This window comes from Drosophila ficusphila, unplaced genomic scaffold, assembly GCF_018152265.1.
Source record: "Drosophila ficusphila isolate 14025-0441.05 unplaced genomic scaffold, ASM1815226v1 contig_794, whole genome shotgun sequence".
In the NCBI taxonomy this organism is placed as follows: domain Eukaryota; kingdom Metazoa; phylum Arthropoda; class Insecta; order Diptera; family Drosophilidae; genus Drosophila; species Drosophila ficusphila.
The window spans coordinates 276,118-295,722 of NW_025064740.1; the positions used below are offsets into that span (position 1 = coordinate 276,118).

General features: G+C 38.4%; 2 protein-coding genes across 8 annotated transcripts in view; one reads left to right on the forward strand and one right to left on the reverse strand.

Annotated features, from left to right (window-relative positions):
- LOC108101183 (sodium/potassium/calcium exchanger Nckx30C) overlaps positions 1–19,605 on the reverse strand; it is a 39,848-nt gene that overhangs the window by 8,535 nt on the left and 11,708 nt on the right. For 2 of the 7 annotated variants that reach the window (XM_017205420.2, XM_017205419.2), the window contains exons 3-6: positions 15,439–16,055; positions 7,842–8,070; positions 3,247–3,440; positions 487–561 (exon numbers count right to left, since the gene is read on the reverse strand). In XM_017205420.2, coding sequence (XP_017060909.1) covers positions 487–561; positions 3,247–3,440; positions 7,842–8,070; positions 15,439–16,055 — 1,115 coding nt within the window. The remainder of the gene's footprint in view (positions 1–486; positions 562–3,246; positions 3,441–7,841; positions 8,071–15,438; positions 16,056–19,605) is intronic. The other 5 variants (XM_017205422.2, XM_017205421.2, XM_017205425.2 and 2 more) reach the window with 5 other exon arrangements.
- On the forward strand, positions 8,085–11,789 carry LOC108101185. Its single transcript, XM_017205426.2, has one exon. The coding sequence runs from the start codon at positions 10,896–10,898 to the stop codon at positions 11,523–11,525; it is 630 nt and encodes a 209-aa protein (XP_017060915.1). The 5' UTR covers positions 8,085–10,895; the 3' UTR covers positions 11,526–11,789.

Genomic DNA, 19,605 nt, shown 5'->3' on the forward strand with positions numbered 1-19,605 from the left:
GAGGTGATTTCATTTACGACATTCGATATCTTTCAGTCAATGGTGGTATATATATAGAACGGTCGGAACCAATAACGTTGCTATCGGAAATGTAAGGGGATAAACAAAATAAATATAGGCTGGACTCAGTAATTTTATAAGTACTTTACAAAAGATTATAGTCCGCAAAGATTCCCATTATTATTCACTTTTTTGTAAAATAATTATTACTTTTCAATAATTAATTTATTTAAATAACATTGTTTAAAATACCCAATGATTTTAGGAAGGCCAATGCCAATGAGCTTTTGTGTACGACTCGCGTGCATTTGCCAGATATTTTCTTTGTTATTAAATTAAAATCAAAAAACACTTTCATCGTTTACGATATATTTGTTGCACAAAAAATGATAAAGATTGTATGCAATATATAGAAGAGCGAAGATAGATAGATATAGAGAGAAAGATAGATAAGAGAGATCAATAAAAATTGTTTATGAAACTAACTTTGATGCTAAATTTGCGTGTCTGAATTTTGACCCTCTGCTCAATCCAGCTAGGACGTCGACCACTCAACGATGGCTTTATGTTGATTATCAAGATACATTATAAATTTAAATGGCAAGTATTTCGGGAGAAGAATACACATTTATAAATATTTTTAGTGATTGTCAAACAAAAGGTTTCAGATCTCAGGGCTAAGTCCTCAGGATCAGATCAGTTATGTAAATAAAACTTTGATTAAAACTTAGGCTGTTAGAAAAAGTAGAAGACTTTTTTTTGGGGGGGTTAGACAGATAGATAGATTTGAAAAGAAGGCTGTTCACAATGTTCAGAAGAAGTGTGGGTAGTCGGGGGTAGTTACATTACAAACACATACGGAGCGGGGAAGAGTGGAAACACAAACACAATTTGCTGGTTGTGGGTAACACTGTTTTTGTTTTCATTATTTTGTAAGGATTTTCGTTTATTTTCTTTAAGAGAGAAGCCCAACTCGGAAAATTCGGTTTAATGCGGCCAACGAGGCCAGCCATGTTGTGTCTAATTGTGAGTCGAATTTGAATGAGGTCGCAGTAATTGAGGCGAGTCAGCACCTCAGAATTTTGTTTGTTTGCTTTGTGATCTTTGCATAAATCATAACAAAAAAATGTAATTAATAACCAACTAGGAAGCGGGATTTTCTGCGGCAAGCCGAAGTCTGAACACTCTTGCAAGGGGATATATATTTTGTTATAGTTACATTAAGGAAAATTTTTTGATTTTATTTGTAAAAGTTTATTGAGTGTTTTCATGCAGCGATATATCCATAAGCATGTCTTATAAAATCATTAGAGATTTGGAACCCCTTAAGATTTCTGTTACTATATTTTCGTAGTTTTAAAAGTCATTAACAAAAGTTTAAGAAATGAGAAGTGCGGATAAACATTTTAGAAATTATTTTTTTGAAAGTTTACTTCGCAATTTCATCATTGTTTTTGGGGATTTTAACCCCCTAGAGATATCAGAAAATTACTTTTTAAGCGGATAACATATTTTGCTAACCCTCTGCAAGAGTTTTATATTTTGTGCCCGCAATGAGCATCCGGAATGCAACGCTACTTTATTTGCTCATTTTGCTGATGGGGGGCCAAAGCGAAATGCTTGCGCCTTTGCATAAAAATGTTCGCGTTAACAAAATGCCAGCGATTACGATTACGATACGCGATGTACGATATACGAGCACACACGCTGTGTGGGTGGGTGTGGTTATACTGAAAAACTGAGCGATCGGTGGTTTTGGGCGCAGCTACTTTGCATTGGAATGACTGCATAGCGCATTAGTGAAATATGAATGGAAATTATAATATGACTTTGCTTCTCCTCGATTGTTTGTTGGATATAATAAACTGTAGATGTTTTTGTGGGTTGTATCAACGCTATTAAACCAAATCAGGAAAAAGACACAAAGCAAATGAGTTCCAAATGGGTAATACGGTATACGAGTATGCAAAAATTTCACTATTCCGAATTAGCTCTTCTTAATCTGGGGCAAGACAAAAACACACAGAGATATAGATAGATAGATAGTTCGATAGAGATGGATGGATAGTGGACAGATGGAGGCATGAAGATACTCCGAAAGTCGGGGAGATAAACATACACAAACAAAACGAAAGGAGGTTGAGAGGTAAACAGGAGGAGATTCGAGGCGTGTGTGGTGTTCGAGATAGAGAGTTGTGGGTGTGGTGGGGATGGGTGGGCGGTGGGTGGGTTGAACAGTTGTATGGAAAAGAATTCGGACACAAATCGTTGTTTAGTTTAAGTCAAAGAAGTAAATCAAAATCCATAATAAGTCACACATAAACGTTGCATAAACACACAGACAGATCTTTCTGGTATATAATTCTTATTTATTATTTTATTTTTGGTTTCTTTTCGCTGGGCGGGCCTACACACTTAGGCAATTCACATTTTTGAACCGGCAAAAAACAGTGGGAAACGAACAAGGAAACACATCGAAAAGAATGGAGGGAAGAGTATACATCAAACATATATTCGGGTGGGGTATAAACACACACCATGGTTCAGTTTAGAATCAGTTCAAACGTAGCATCAATCAGATAAATCAATCAGTTGCTCAATCAATCGATTCGGTCGATTAGCAATGCAAAGGAAACATGCCAACAGCTAGAATTGGAAAATGGTGTGTATATTTTTGGTAGATCGCTTGAACTGGTCGCTAAACCCTGTCTGGTAAATTGGGTAATACATCAAATTGTGGGTAATCCGATTTCCAATATACGATATTGACGAACGATATACGATATTCAAGAGGACACTTAAAATATTAATCGTATTGTTTCAAGCTGTTGATGCTAAATAACATTTACGATATCCATTTACGATATTGATATACGATATTCGTTATTCATTTTTCCGGTAGTTCTAATATGATATTTTCGAATTAAAAGTTGTATATTCGGCCTAACTCCTTGAATATTCTATCGCGAAAAGTTATTCGATATGACAGCTACTTTCCGATTTACGACATTCAGATGACCGTTTTAGCCTGACTTATCAATTGTTGCTTGTATGAAGAATGCAGCGCGTTGTGTGTGACACAATCAATCAGTTTGTAACCAAAGAGCACAATAACCGAAAACTGAAAATCAAATCAATGGATATTCGAAACGAAAAAAGTCATGCCTAAGGAAAATCATGAGCATTATTATCATTAGCAGATTGTACGGATACGAGGACGAAACGGAGGTGATCGGGAGGACTTACCGAGTCGAGGGTGGTGTCGATGTTCCCATTGGGACGATCGGCGAGCGTGGTCTCCTTGAGGTTGATCTTGACGTGGTTGGCCGCCGAGGTGGTGGCACCACCGCGCTGCGGCTTGGTGGCATCCAGCAGGACCTTCAGCGAGGCAATCGCGTGCAGCTGCGTCGCCTTCTCGTCCACTTTGCCTGGAACATCATCTTTGTCATTGTAATTGTGTGTGGTTTTTTTTTTGCATTGTTTTTTGCGAGTGTTTCGATAAATAATGCAGTGTTTTTGGTTTATTGTTTTTTGTTTGTTTGTTGGTACACAAAACACGAGTGTGGTGGTGGTGGTTGTGTTGGTGTGTAGGCGAGTAGCGGTGTTGTCGTTGTTGTATTTGTTTTTGGTTGTTGTTTGTGCGGTTACGGTATTCGGTTTTCGATATTCGATTTCGATTTTCGTTTTTTTTTTTTTTTTTGTATTTTTTATTTGTTGGCACACAACGAATTGAGTTTTTGAACGCAAAATCCAAGTGTTTATTTTTATTTGATTTTTTTTTGGTTTGGTATTATTTTTTTTGCGAAAAATCAAAAGAAAAAAAGAAGAAAAAGAAAGAATAAAATTGCATCGATTAAAATCAGAAATAAACGAATTAACCCAGTTACGAGTTTCATTTTCAGATTTAGTTTCTTTCTTAGAGCTTTTAATTTACAATCAAATTTACTCATTTAGGGGATTGGATTGGATCGTTCATATACGCAAATATATGTCTATATGTATATTTTGAAAATATTTTATACAAAATGTTGATGTCAGTTGCGAGACAGCATTTGGAGGTTGCTTGAGTAAGTTGAACAGTTAGTTAATATAGCTAGGGGATACAGTCTAGTCTATAAAGTAGAGTACAGGGTATTAAAGAGTTCTATAGAGCGGAAGAGAGCGGGGTAGCGGAGAGCAGAGAGCGGACAGCAGAGAGAGAGAGGGGTGGTGGGGGAGATCGTAAGCTGACTAGGACTACAACTAGGACTATTAGTAACTAGATCTAGTCTAGAGATCACTACAGATATTTACCGTGTCAGAGTCTCATGGGTTTTTGGTCTAGCTTTTGTCTCTGAATCGATCCGATTCGATCTATTGAGTGTGGACTTGTGTTTTGCACTAAGGAGCTGATTAAAGATTTGAGATTTCGATTTCGATTTGCGATTTCGATCTGGTTTTCTTTTTTTTTTTATTTTCAATGGTGCTTGGGGATCGGACGGGGTTTTCTGATGGGTTTTAATTCGATTCGATTCGGTATCTTTTCTGTTGTCAATGCGGCGTGAAGTTCCTTTTTTGAATTTACATTATCTCTGATCAGGGGATCATCATCTGACTAGATGGCTACATTTCGAAGGACCCCTGTTTCTAGCTTTGCACTAAGTATATACATATACATATGTGTGTATATATGTACACGATTCCGGTTGACTTAAATCTAAGCTTAGCTTACGTTTCTATAGATCGCATGTGTGTGTTTGTCGCGGTGGGTGGATATTTTTGGGGGGGGGATTCTTAGCGATATCGTTACGACTATCTTTGGTTTTAATACAGACCTAGAGAAGAACATGCTCATACAGAGAACTGAGCAAAAGCACGACTAGTTCGGGATGGGTCTTGTGATCTTGGCTGCTCAATCAACTGGAGTGGCAGGGTAATTATCTTAACTTAGCACACTTCGATCGAGATCATTGCCATCGGAGTTCGGAAAACGATTTCCGCCCTTCTCTCTGCCGGATTTCCACCGATCGCAGGCCCAAAAACACAATTCCCATACAACACGAGCATAACGAGTTGAAGAACGAAAAAAAAAACACACAGGTAAACCAAATATGACGAACATTCCAGTGACAAAAAGCGATCCGACCTATGCAAAAACAACCTGAAACTAGCTCGACTAGTCGCACATGCAGTCGCAGCTCGTCAATAGTTTAAATAGTTTACAGTAGTTTCTACTCGGGTGTGGTGTGGTGTGGTGTGGAGTGTGTGGATGGGTGTATAGTATAGTTTTGAATGAGTCTGAGCCCCTAAGTCTAACTCGAAGCCAATTTCGAACAGCATTGCTGCGAGCCAATTGTACTAGTTGCTAACTAATTACAATTTCAATTACAATTACGATAATGATTACGTTTAACACATACAACATTAAAAACGCATAGTTAATATGTACAGTATAAATTGTTTTTTGTTTTTGGTTTTTGTTTTTGTTTTTGTCACGCGTCAAACTCAACTCAATCCAGCACTCAATGGCACAGGTACTCGAACTATTTGGCATATATTAAGACCCGAGGTATATCTTTTAATTCGATTTAGACAGTACGTGTGCCATTGAACTGCGCGAACAAACTCTAGGAATTTATGATAAGTTCTCTATGCTAGATATATAACGCATATGTATATATATATATAGATATATTGGTATAAATGTAACTCCAAACTGACATTGAACAACATAAAATATTTTCGTTATTTTGGTTTCATTTTTTTTTCTGCTTTTCTTTTTGTTTTTTATTGTTTTATTTTTTTGGTTTTCTTGTTTGCAACAAAATGAAAAACAAAGCCGAAAGTAAATCATTAAGTAGCGTATTTGTGAAGCTTTAGCAACTAAAGGCAAAGGAATAAACACTTGTGATCTGAACTAATAAGCTCTAATTGAGATCCGCTTAAATTCTGAATCATCTAATTATTCTCGAAGGGGAATTTTAGTTTTTAAAGACCTGACAGGAATATAATAGCTGCATTGTGTTTAAGTTAATATATTCTTGAAATTTTAATTAATCATTTTTGTAGTCGTTGGAATCTGTTAATTTTGAACCTACCCAATATAATAAAAATGTAATCTCAACACACCCTATTTTAAAATAGAAATCTTCTTTGCTTAATTGTTTGATTTATGTCGTGCCTATTGATTCGTAATTAACTTTGTAGTTGGAATTTTTTCTTCGGCTTTGGAAGCCCTGGAATATTTCACATAGTTGTAATAGATTTACTCGCTAGTTGGGGTAGGCCCACTTGGAGCTACACGAATTCTAACACTTCGCACCTGCGAACCTTGGCGAGCACGCCCCTGAGTCGCCTGAGTTGCCTCATTTCGATTCGTTTGGTTCGGCTCTCTGTGGGCCATTGCCGTGGCAACGACACTGACGACGCCTCTCCTACATATTCATGGGTAGATATGTAGCCGCCGATCCGAACCAAAATCAATGGTTCACTGGTGGAAAGTGGTGCCAATCTGTGATTGGAAACTTTGCACAACTTTTGCACAGACTTTTTTATCCGGTTTGGGGGGAGGAGGTGGTAATATCGCGATGACCTTTACCTTCCTGCCCCGCCCGAAATTCAGAAAGGGTTAGTGCTGTCAATCGACTCAACTGGGTGTTTTTTCATTTTTTTTTGCTTGGTCTAATTCTAGTCGACGCTTCGTCTGGGCCTGGCTCGCTAATTAGGTAAGTGGCTCCAAGGTCGCCATTAAAAAAGTGAACCAAAGCCAACGAAAGCTAAAACCAAATTGAAAGGAAAACAAAACAAACCTTACTTAAACGAACTGAAAGGCAAGAACGCAACGCAAATGAGAAATGGAAGTAGAAGTGAAAATCGGAGCATAGACATAGATATAGATATAGGTACAGATACAGATAATTGGGTAGAGCAGCAGAAGTGGAAGGATGAGCGAAAGTAACTTCTGGCTGGCAAGTCAAACATCCAATTAGAAGGAACACAGAATTTACACAGAATTTGTAGGAAACCGAAAGAAATCATAACTAAATGGAACAATTTTACTTTAGAACAGATATAATAGTTAACAGGTACAGGTACAGGTAGTATATATAGTATAGTATATAGAGTAGAGTTGGATGTTATTGCATTTGTATTTATCTTAGTTTTGGATGTAAGCGTGGCGGACTGGGAAATGCACTGAGGCACCAATCGAAAATCAAGAGTTTTAAATTGGGTGGCTTGTTTTTTAGTCCAGAAAAATATATATTATCTTTATTGGCTTTTTTTATACTTGCTTAAATAAATAGCTTTTCATTTATTTGCAGTAATGTGTAATATATTTATTTAAAACCCTTGCTACATGAGCTGGAAAACAATTGAGATTAAAATTACTCATACGCCGCGTATGTCCGCTCAAATGTAGTTTATAATTTAATTGCTGAAGCAGAGTTGTTACAAGTAGAGCTATAAAATGTAATTGCCGATAAATCAATATTCATTTTTTCATTCATAAATACGTTGAGGAAAGTAAACACAAGAGTGACATTTTTTCTGTTGTATCTAAAAATAAATCTGTTACCAAGGAATCAGATATTTAAATTAAACTCTTGTGTAAAAGGCAAATTTTAATATTTATAACTGATTTAAAGATATACATAGCTTGTGGACTAAACTCTTGATTTGCAGAACTGGTTTATCAGTGCGGGAGAGGATTTGGAACTGGATTTGGGAAATCGGTTTTAGGTTATGGTTAGCAGGGGGACTTTCGTTAGGGGGACGTTTTAATAGCTTTCTTTTTGGCATTTTGGCATTTGGCATTTGGCTTGACTTGTGCAAAACACACTGTGGCAACTCAACGAACTTACCATCGTGTAGTGGATCTATCGTGTGTATCATTAGCTGTAACAGGCCGTGGCGGAACTTGGCACCGGTCTGAGTACTACCCGATGTGCCGCCCCCGCCGCTGCTATTACCTGTGGCACCTGCGTTGCTCGATCCGGGCGGACCCGATCGGGTTTCGCTGGCCGCCCTCGAGGTCACGGATCCGCCCGGCTGGGTGGCCATCGATGTTTCCGAGGAGTTCGCCGCATTACCCTGCAGTGAAGGAACGTGGGTGGTTTTTTTTTGCGGTTACGGTTACGGTATCGGGTATCGGGTAGCGGTCAGTAACGGTTTTCGAATTTCGAATTTATATTCGGGTTAGATTGGGTTAGATTTCGAGATTTTTCGAGTTTCGGTTGAGTTTTTCGAGTTGTGGTATTTTTTTCAGATAGCGGTGTTATATGTTATTGGTTTTATATTTGGTTTTGGTTTTTTTTTTTTTTTTTTTGTAATTATGGTAAGCATATTTCGAGAAAAAGGTGAAAAGAAGAAGAAGAAAAGTTTATTATTGCAATTTGTATAAATTTACAAAGTGTAGCTTTTGGTTGAATCTTTTTGTTGGTCGCATGTTTCTGTAGCTGTTGTTGTACTTGTTCTTGTGGATGCTGTTGTTGTTGTTGTTTGTGGTGTTGTTGTTGTAGTTGTTTGTGTGTGACTTAAGAACTAATCGAATCGTTAAGTGCAAGTTAGTTGGGAGCCAATATCTGAACAGAACTCAGGAAACATCAAACGATAGCGGAAAGGATAAGGAACTCAAGGAATGTTCAAAAGAAATAGTAAAAACTAAAAAAAAAGACTTATTTACCACAACATCCAACAAAATACGTTACGATATACGGACCACTTGCGATCAAACTGTGCAGCTGATCTATGGAATATATAGTACATATAGTATTGTCTGAGGATTGCGTTTCAGAGAGATCCAGAGTCTGGAACTTCGATTCGATTGACGTTCCGTCAAAAGTGGATGTTGGAGAGTACAAAATATATAGAGTTTCTGAAGGTTTTTGTGCAACAAAAGAAAACATCTCGATCGGTGCGGTTAACACTTTCATTATTTACAGAAGGAAAGTAGGTGCTAAGGATCGATCTTGGAAGTATCTTCGAGAGACCGCAAAAACATCGGGCTCGTTTTTTTTTGTTCGGAGGTGAAACACATGAGTCGTATATATTACAAAATCAAAATGATAAATTCGAAGATGAGCAAACAAAATACGTATAGATGAACACTTTTCGTTTTTGGTCGTTGGAAATTTTTTCTGTTTGTCTGTTGCAACAGTTTGGTTGGTTTTTATACATACAAGCATTATATATGACTTTCTTTTTGGTTTTCTGTATACTTTTTTTCAGTTGCTTTGTTAAAACAAAATGTACACATATTGTTGTATTTCTTTTTTATATCTGTATTGATATTTGTCAAAGCGCAGTGGGAAGTTTTGTTGTATTTCATTTTGCCTTCACTATAATCAAAAAGAAACAGATAAAACACAAAAACATTTGGAAAAACTTTGTCGGAGAACTGAAACCGATAAAAATACGTTCAATCGATGCGAATTAATTGTTTGGCACATTAGCGAAGGAAGCGCAGGCAGATATGATGGATCGGATACGGATTCGGATTCGGATTCGGATTCGGAATCGGTGGGTTTAACTAATGCAACAAATGCAGGCACTAACCTTACAGCTACGAACTACTTAAAAGTGTACTGAATGTGGAGCGGGAGGCGGTGGATGGGGACTCTAATGAATGAATGGAGGCGATATGATAATTGGCCTGGTTAATACTATATACTATATATAGCGGTGTAAGTGGAGAACGAGTCTTTCGTAACTCCCATTCATAAGTCTCACTGAAGCTGAAGCTAAAGCTGAATCAGAAAACTGAAAACTGGAACTGGAAGTGGAAGTTGAGCAGGTGTAGGGCAAGTCAAGTTCGGATAACTCGCTCTTGGCAACTTAACAAGTGGCTCGTGCCCAGGTGAACTACCCCACAGCGGTTGATTATAATGCTAATTAATGCCCAGTCATGCTGTTGATCGGCCCATAGCTAATGGTCTGGGTTTTCTGACCCAATCACACTCATTCACGCTTCGAACTAACTCATCCACTGACGCAAAACCCAAAGACACCTGTGAAATCTCAGATCGCATCGCGGGAATTCATCATAATCTTTGAAGACCAGGGAGAAAGAACTCTCACCCAGAGATTATTCACCTCGGAACCTGTTCCAAAATGCGGGTCTGATTATTTTAGACAGTGCAATTAGCCAGAATTAATGGCAGTCCATCTGTATTAGCTGCACTCAAGTATGAACTTACCCCAAAAGTATTTTATAATATCGAAAATTCATCACCGTTCGGAGACAAAGACGAGGGGCAATTTACCTTACCAAAGCGCTTAAATCACATAATGAATTATTTAAGTTCAGCATGAATCATGCTACGTAACTGAAAAAAAAAAAACACTCAAGATCAACACTCAAGCTGGAAATTTCGCCTGTCGACCTGAGTAGTGTGCCAAATGATCTAAGAGATGCAAATCCGCGAGACAAACAAAACGCTCAACTTGTCACTCAACCTGTTTGCATATTACAATCTTATACGAAACTAAATCTCAACTCGGAATTGAAATCCGAATCGGAAACGGTGGCAACCTGACTTGGCGACCCCCAAAGCGAGTTCCAAGAAATGGCGCAAATATTCCTGGGATCCACTTGTGACGTCGAGCCAATTTGTTTACGCTCCATAAGTGGCTCGGATAACAACAACAAAGCGAGTGGTGAGCGGTGATAAAGTGGTGTCCGATATCCGACTGATAACCCACCAGCGACTCAACCGATGCACTCACTTCGCGGCGAGCCGAGAGTTAAAGCCTGACTTCGGAATCAAACGCTTCGATTGCTGCGGTCGCTGTTGTAAATAAATGCGAGGTTTATAAATACAACGCCGAGGGGCGCGCGTCGTCATTTAGTCACGAAGCTTTAACCAAACCGCATCGGAACGCGAGTCCCCCGCCAAAACGCCACTTATCGAACCGCAATGTTTCAGAAAAGGATTATCGAGCTGATCACCGTGCTGGTGTACTGGGTGATCATCACCCCGACAACCTATAAATACTGCACACAGAACGGAATAATCAGGATGAGCTTCGACACGCTGGTGGGCACCGTGGGTGACCACTGCACCCTGGCCCTCTGCCTCATGATCGGATACGTGGTCTTCTATCGCATCATCATATTCATCTACATGAAGCTCAAAGTGTGCGACATCCGCATGTGGGACGAGTTGCAGCGCGCCAAGGAGGATCCCGAGGCGCACTTGGATAAGAAGTCCTATTACCAGCCCGTCTCCACCGAGAACATCGATGTCGTGGACTCCGGAAAGAAGAAGGGAAAGCCAACCAGCCCAAAGATGATCAGGACCATCAGCAATCCGCTGCTCATCGAAAGCGATTTGGCGCGCATTCACATCAAGCACGAAACGCGAAAGCTGGAGTGTGCCACCCTGCCGCGACTGCAGCAGGCGCAGGTCCACCCTAGTCCGAGTCCCAGCTTGAGGAGTGCACCACCCGTGCCCCAAATGCAGAAGAGTGCCACACTTCCCAATCAACACAGCACCGGCGTCATCATGTCTCCCAAGGTTCTGATGCCCAAAACCCAACAGGTGTAGACAGAAGTGATCGCATCCTTAGCCCAATTCAAAAAGGATTATATCCGCATCAAGTATTAGCTAGTGCCCAAAGATCGATTATCGATAACAAATCGAAATTAGTCAATCGCCACATTCCAGTGAACTCGTTCGCGCGATTTAAATTAATTCCTTAGTTAGTGAATTTATATTTATTGCTAAATATAAGGCAGCTATTGTTATCTGTGTAACTACTTATGCAATTTATTAAAACAATAATAAATGATAAGCATATTTTTAAAAAAATTAATGGCTCACTTATTTGGGAATTACGGAACTCCTTAGTAAAAAATAAATGCGGGAAACTCTCAAGCATGAATTATTCCCAGTGAAAGTTATATAATGCAGCTCGGCTTTAATGATGAAATCGGCTTCGTTTCCCAGGAAATTTTAATGCGAGCCGAGGCTCGCGGTCTAAGTTTTATTTTATGATCAATCAGTTATATTTCGCTTGTTGCTGAGACACTTTTGTTTATTTTTTTCTCTGAGCGCTACATAAAGATATAGTTCAAAAGCCGGAAATGTTTCAGAGAAGAATTGTTGAGTTAACCACTTTGCTCGTCTTTTGTTTTATCATTACTCCGATGTCCTACAAATACTGCAGAAAGAGGAAAATCGTCAGAAAACTCGACACGGACGACTTACTTTCAACTGCTCACGAAAATTTGGCCTTTATTTTCGGTGCGATGATTGCATATGCAATCTATTACCGCGTAATCATGTTTAGCTACATGAAGCTAAAGGTCATCGACATCAACATGTGGAAAAAAGTCAAGGAGGCAAAGAGGGATCCAGAGGCATATTTTGCCAAAAAGTCTGGCAGACAGAATTTACCCAAAGAAACCCCATATGAACTGCACAGTAAACCAGAGAATCCGTGTGACATAGAGAGCATAAGCCAACCTTTGCTTATAGAAAGCGAATTGGCTCGAATACATGTGAAACACGAGACACGGCCACTTAAAACTGCCACCCCAACTTTACGGCAGGAGAAGAAGGTCCACCCTAGTTCGAATTCGGGATTAAGAAGTGCACCACCTGTGCCCCAAATAAAGAAAAACATCACTCCACATGTATTCAATCCTCAATTAAAAATTAAAATTTTAAATTAAAAAAAAGCAACGATTATTTTTGAGGGGTAGAACCCTGATTTTGTGTTGTTGAGGATTTATGTAAAACTCATTGTTTGAAATTTATGTGTAAAAGCCTTCGACTCATTTATTAGTAATCTGTAAGTTGCGGTCAGTGCGCAAATATCAACTATTTTATTAAGAGTATTGTTGGGCTCGAGGTTTATTTGTTTAAAGCATTTCATACAATGAGCATCGAGTCGAAATGCTGGAGAAAAGGTTAATCGAACTAATATCGTTCTTTTTGTATTGGATGTTACTCGCGCCGTTTATCTATTCGTTAATTAAGGATAAATATCTACAATGGAACGCAAAGGAACCTATGGACTCCCTTTTCAATTACGGCTGGTTTGCTATATCCCTACTGGTCGGCTACATCCTGTTTTTCCGCACTTTTGTAATCATTTATACGATGCTAAGTCTTTGGCACATTCAAATGTCCCATGAATTGAAAGTGAAAACTAAGGAACTGGAGGCGAGATACAACAGCAAGTGGAGAAAAAATGTTAATTCAAAAAGAAAAAATAGTGACGTAAACTCCAAAAATATGGTTGGGTATAACAAGAACGTGGATGCTGTGGACTTTGCAAAAGCTATCCAATCGGTGAAATTGAAAAGCAATCTGGCTGGCATTCACATCAAGAACGAGAGAAAGGATTTTGGAACCTTAAAGGGTGGAGCCTCTGACCAAAAATCGGAAAATATTTAAAGGCCCTAAATTAGTCAGCTTAGTCATATTGTGATATATGTATGTGTACATATGTAAAAATCTGTGAATAATAATGTTTTTTTAAAGTTATCTATTGCTCGTTTTTTTTTTTTTTAAGGAGAAGTAAGGAGCACTTAAGGCAACCTAACATAGTTTAATGAAAGAATAGTTGGAAAGACTTCCCCACACCAAAAACTAATTTTAAAAGCGAAATCGACAATTTTTCTAGAATCATTTGAATCGATATACATATACGTTTTAAACTTATTCAAGGATGATAAGGTGTGCGCATGAGAGGTGTTATACATAGCAAAAAGCGAAATCTACAGTTAAATTAAAAGTGTTCTACGCATGCGTACATATTCCGTTCCCTTCCCACACTCCATCCCTCTCACTCACACTCGCGCAGCATGCGACGGGTTCGAGTCCCGGCTAACGATCAAGATCAAGATCAACAAACAAGATCAAGTTTTTAGTTCAAGCAGTGTGTGCAAGGATTTCTTTCTGGGATTCTCAAGCATGCAGAGTTCTCTTCGGATCGGAGTGTATGCCCGTGTATGAGTGTCCATGGGTGTGTTGTGTGTGTGAGTGAGTGAGTGGGGGTGTTCAGTGGGTGTGGGTGTGGATTTACACAAGTCGAAAGACGCATAGCAAATCAAACTTTTGACTAACAAATGGAATCGAAGCTAAGTACTAAAGAGGAAATCAGAAGTTTAACTAGTGAGTAGGATTAAGATTACTTCGATAGCATGAAAGAATAGTATAATAATAAGAATAATGATAAAAGTTAGTAGAACTCGGAGGTGCAACGCAGCCAGTAATAACCAGTTAGCAACGTCTTGTCAATATGTTAAATAAACGTTCTTCGTAGATAAATTTGCATTAATCGAAAGAGATACCATATACAAATTTGCATTGAAAAAAAACTTGGGTACTATAAGTACCAGAGTTATGGAATAAGATCTAGTATAGATTTCTTATAAATTGTTTAAATAGGAACCTTTGAAAGTGTTGTGCTGTTTTTGCAAAACAAAATTCCAACAGGTTCGTGAGTATTGAGGATCTGAATTCTAGAAACCGGATTATCAATTTAATTTCAACAAGTGATCTCAGTATTCAATAAATATTGGAGGATCTGAAACGCTCAATTGAAAAAATAATTTCTAACCAGTTTTGTCGTAACATTTCAATAGGTATTTCTAGAAAGACGCTCCCCTGTTAACCCAAAACCGGTTCTGGGTGGGAAAAAAAACCCAAAGATGGGTCTAGAAATGCCATATAGGTGAGTGGACCGATTTCGAATCGTAATGAAACTGAAAGTGGGTCAAGGCGCCGAATGGAGATCGCACTCTTTCCGCATTTCCTGCACCTGTATTCGAATCGCAGGTGAAATTCGAGTGGAATTTCGATTGAAACTTTGAGTGGAACTTTGAGTGACTGTCACCGGATAAATGTCGATGGCTTTCAATGCCAAAGAGCAGCATTGACGCTGGTTTCTTAGTCACAGACTTCTCTTCGATGATTGCAGCCACGATGGCCCTTAGTCATAACGACTTAACACCTGCTAACTGGTTAAAGTCCGGCACGCGCCAAATGCTCGCATGAGACTGATATTGAGATGGGGAATCGGGAATCCGGAGTCGGGGGAAATGGTGAGGTGAAGATGGGTTTATGGGTTCATTAGTAGGCGGAGAAAAACATACACAAAACGAAAATCAAAAACGAAATTTTGTTCCTGGCAAAGGATCTTTGTTTTCGTTTTAACTTTGATTCTTTTCTTCTTTTTTTGATTTGGCACACAAAATTTTGGCTTTCAATTTCGCTTTCTCTTTTACGATCTTCTTGATTTACGTTTTTTGTAATGGTTTACTTAACATCTTTTGTTCCAAATTTGGTTTCATTTACTTTCGTTTTCATTTAAGAATTGTTCGAGATAGAGAGAGAGAGAGATTTTGTTTGGATATTTTTTTTATTGATTTGATTTGATTTGATTTGATTTGATTGACTTGATTTGATCTGAATTGATTTGTTGCAAAAAAACTTCCCAACTACTTACTGCTGGCATAAGTTGATCTGTACTTCTGACGCGAGTCACCTTGTTTTTGGTAATCATCTTCTTGACGCAGGTCTCCACCTGGACGTTCCACTTCATGAAGGCCACGTAGGCGATGTAGATGGTGAACAGGATGAGGGCCTCCCACCAGAAGATGCGGTTGTCCCGGAAGAAGTAGATCAGCACCAGCAGGCTGATGCTGTAGAACGAACAGTCGCGGAACAAAGGCCACCAGGTGAGCGACAACACCGTCTTCGAGAAGAGGGCACACATCCCAATTACGAACAGGATGTTGAACACTGCGGAGCCAACGATCGTACCAATGCCCACGTCGTCGAACGACACGAAAACGCCGATCACGCTGGTGAAGAGCTCGGGGGCACTGCCACCCGCCGCCATAAAAGTCGCGCCGGCCACATCGTCCGTGATGCCGAGCTTTTCAATGATTACGTCAAGGGAAGGCACGAAGAATTCATCGCAGACAATGGCCAGCGCCACAAACATATATATCACACCTATGATGTGCAGGATGACAGCGCCGTTCTCAAGCTGTTCTTTCGTGAATAGGTCTTTCGGGAATAGTGGCGTTTTCGTGGAGGTCGAGTTATCGTTGTGCGTGTCTGCAAAGAGAGAGAATGGTTGAACAAAATGGTTAGTCCTTATATCTTTTTAAATTTTAATTAGGTTTTTATTAGATGGAAAGCGAAAAAAAGAATGTTTCAATTTAAACAATGTCCATTCCTTGAAAAGCCATTGAGTATTCCGGTTGCCAAAGCCCTAATGAGTTACAAGAATGATTTTAACAATAATAAAATGTTTACAAAAAAATTATAATTGATTCCATAAATTAAGTAATGATTTTTTTTCATAAAAACTATTAAACTGGTTTCAATTTTATATGTGAATGTCAGTTGAATAAAAGACAATTCTCTGAAATAATCTACATTTAAAAACAATAAAAAAAAGGATGTGAAGGTCAGTTAAATAATAGACAATTCTCTGAAATAATCTACATTGAAAAACAATAAAAAAAAGGTTTCCCGAAAAAGCGCTCTGTGGATAATATCTTTTCCAACGAAAAGTGCATATTGGCCAGAACGAAAACATTTGTTGAGGATTACCAGGAACTGTTCACTCAGTTGGTTGATAAACTAGGATTGACTGAATTAATCCTTCATCGAAAGCTTACTGATTTAAATCAAGAAATTTAAGAGTTATGAAAAAATTGTTCTCAAACTGAAGCTCCACACCCTAAAAGCAAACTTAAATACATTTTCCACTCGATTGGCTCTTCATTCCCAACTACTGAGGAAGAAAACGTGCTGAAACTAATAATCGCACTGACGAATTTGTCATTTTGTCGTCTGGCATTCTGACCTTTTCGATTGCTACCTGTATCTTCCAAATAGCAGATACATACTCGTATCTCTATCTGCGATCCGATACATCCATCCCCAATTAGACATCCTCAATTAAGTGTCTCGACCTTTTGGAAATCGCTGGCAAAACTCCCTTGTCGCACGCGGTGCCTTTGGTGAGCGATTTTCATGGCAATTATTTTGTAAATTATGCAGCGCATTTTGCAACAATTAACAAATTGCACTTATTCGACGCCGAACCCGCTGACTATGTTGATGATGATGTTGATGGTAAATGTTTGCAATGTAAATGTTTAACAATCATTTTGCGCTGTGTGAGCAATCATTTTGGCGCGTGTGCCAAGTAAATAATTAACGCGGCTTTAATCGCTCGTGGCTCCGATCGCCGATCCACTGATTCATGTAATTTACACAGTTCTAATAAGTCAGCTTCGATGTCTTTGTGCGCCAGCCACGAAGCCCCGCATAAATCATCTGGAAACTTTTATCTGCCATCTAACTTTGTTTATTTTTAGGTGTTGTTTTCCAATCGCGAAAAATGTGTAATGGGGCAAGTCCAAGATTGTGGAAAGGAAAGGGTCAAAGTGTCGTAAAGGCATACGCTACAAAAGTCACATAATACATTTTACAAAAATAAATAGGTTCTTTCAATATCTTATAATGAAATATAAAAGAATATTTCAAGGACCTCCCCTTCAGCTTTTCAATATAAATAAATCAAAACAAAACTGTTTAGAAGACAACACGATTTAGTTGTTTTGATAAGTTGATTGAAATAATTAAATCCATGATATATAGATATTATATGTAAAGGGGAACCCTATTTCCTACCTCTATGTAATAATAGAGTCGGGATTGACTCACTTTGTTTTCAGTTCGAGGCGGCAGACCGAACAGACAGACGGATGGTAAAGAAATCTGCTCTATAACCGGTTTTCAGACTCCCTGCTCCCTGCTAATTTGCATGCATTTAACGGACCCACCGCGCCCCACCCACTCGACCCACCCACTTTCCGTTTGGGGGCGGTGGGCGGTGCGACAGCGAGCGTGAGCCACAAATGAATGATTCTTATGAATCACTGGGCAAATGCTTAATGAGTGACGACGACTTAGCCGATGTCTCTCGAAAGCTGATTGAATTCAACCATTTTTCAAGGGGCTACCGACTTTTGGGTTGAGCGTAATACGGGTGGCAATATCCCCTCCTGTTAACACTCGTTTCGAAGCGGGGGCGCCCTGCATATCAAACTGGATCATCGCCACTCGAAACATATAAATGAGCAGACTTTCTGACGGATTACTCATGCAGTTATGAGTTGGTCAATGGGTTTGAAGCACTGCGAAAGCTTTGAAGAGCAATTGAAAACGTTGAAAATTGGTTTAAATGCGCAAAAATAGGTGCACAAATTCCAAAAATAGGTACGTGTCATTGCAGAAGTTGAGGTATAATAATTCAACCAGATGATAAGCTATAAAAAATGTCGGTTACGTGATGCCAGCCAAAATCCGATATCTTCATTAATGATGCTTTTATTATTGTGATAAAGTTTTTATCCGACTGATAAAAAACTTCATTGGGAGATTTGTTTACATATTTTATGATGCATAAGTGTGAAAAAAACGCAAAAAAATGAATATATAAATGCAATTTAGTTGAAGTTATTTAACTACTATATTAAAATACGTTTTTTGGCCTTTTATGGACAACTTTAAATGTTCGAAATTTGCAGACAAAAGTTTCATTATTTAGATTATTTTTATGCATCCTAAATTAATTAGTAAACATACTAAATTTAATACAAACATGAAAGATTTATTGATTGTTGTAATAAATACATTTTGCGTCATGAAACTTGGAACTACCCATTAAATTATATTTCCCAAAAAAATTTGTAAAACTCATAATGCTTTTGGTTTTTAGGTCTAAAAATAAATAATATTTAATAATTAAAGAGTGAGACGAAGCAAAACAATAAGTTATATTTAATTGCTCATTGAGATCTAATTCTCTTGTGTATTTTCTGTTAATACAAAACGTGTAGATTGTTTTCAAGACATATTTTTGCGGGGAACTGATTACGCAATCGAGTCAATATATCGAGAACTTATTCCATGTGCGGCGCTGCACGAGCCCCTCGAAGCAGAGTTGGTCATCAAATTGTTATTGGTTCACTTGACGAAGGTAACAAAATAATGACTATTAAATTTTATTTATTATTTATTGTATGTGATTATTTATTGCGATTGCTATTGGCATTGCTTTTCGTGGTTGTGGATGTGGATGTGGGCGTCTGCCTAGCAGGCTGTCTGCTCTCCTCATAAAATATAATACTTGGATCGGATTGGGGAGAGGGGGAAACCAGTTCCGAGTGCCTCGATTGAAATGGCACAACAATTTGACTAAGCGACTGCAGTCGTCGTCGTATTCAGAAAATCTCAGAGCACATATGGTAGAGATGGAATCGTGAGCCATCTCAATAATAATTAGCATTAATGTGTAAACAGGTGAGTTGCAGGCAGTAAAAGTCTTTACGGGAAAAGATATTCTCATTAGCAATCGGGTTTTTTTTGTTTATCACAGAGACATTTGAAAAGAGCTGACGGTGATATCACCCAGACAAATAAATATTGTTTGTTAACATTATACACATGATAAGAGAGAAGAATACAAGTTAAACCAGCACACTGATAAGACAATTTATATTAATTAAAATGCAATAGGGGTTTTATATAAAGGTTTGAGGATTAAGTGGGTAATATAGGCAGTAACTTAAAGAAAGTTTTAGGAAAT

Bases quoted from the DNA above. Each gene is read 5' to 3' on its own strand.
- LOC108101185 (XM_017205426.2), top strand. From the start codon at position 10,896: ATGTTTCAGAAAAGGATTATCGAGCTGATCACCGTGCTGGTGTACTGG.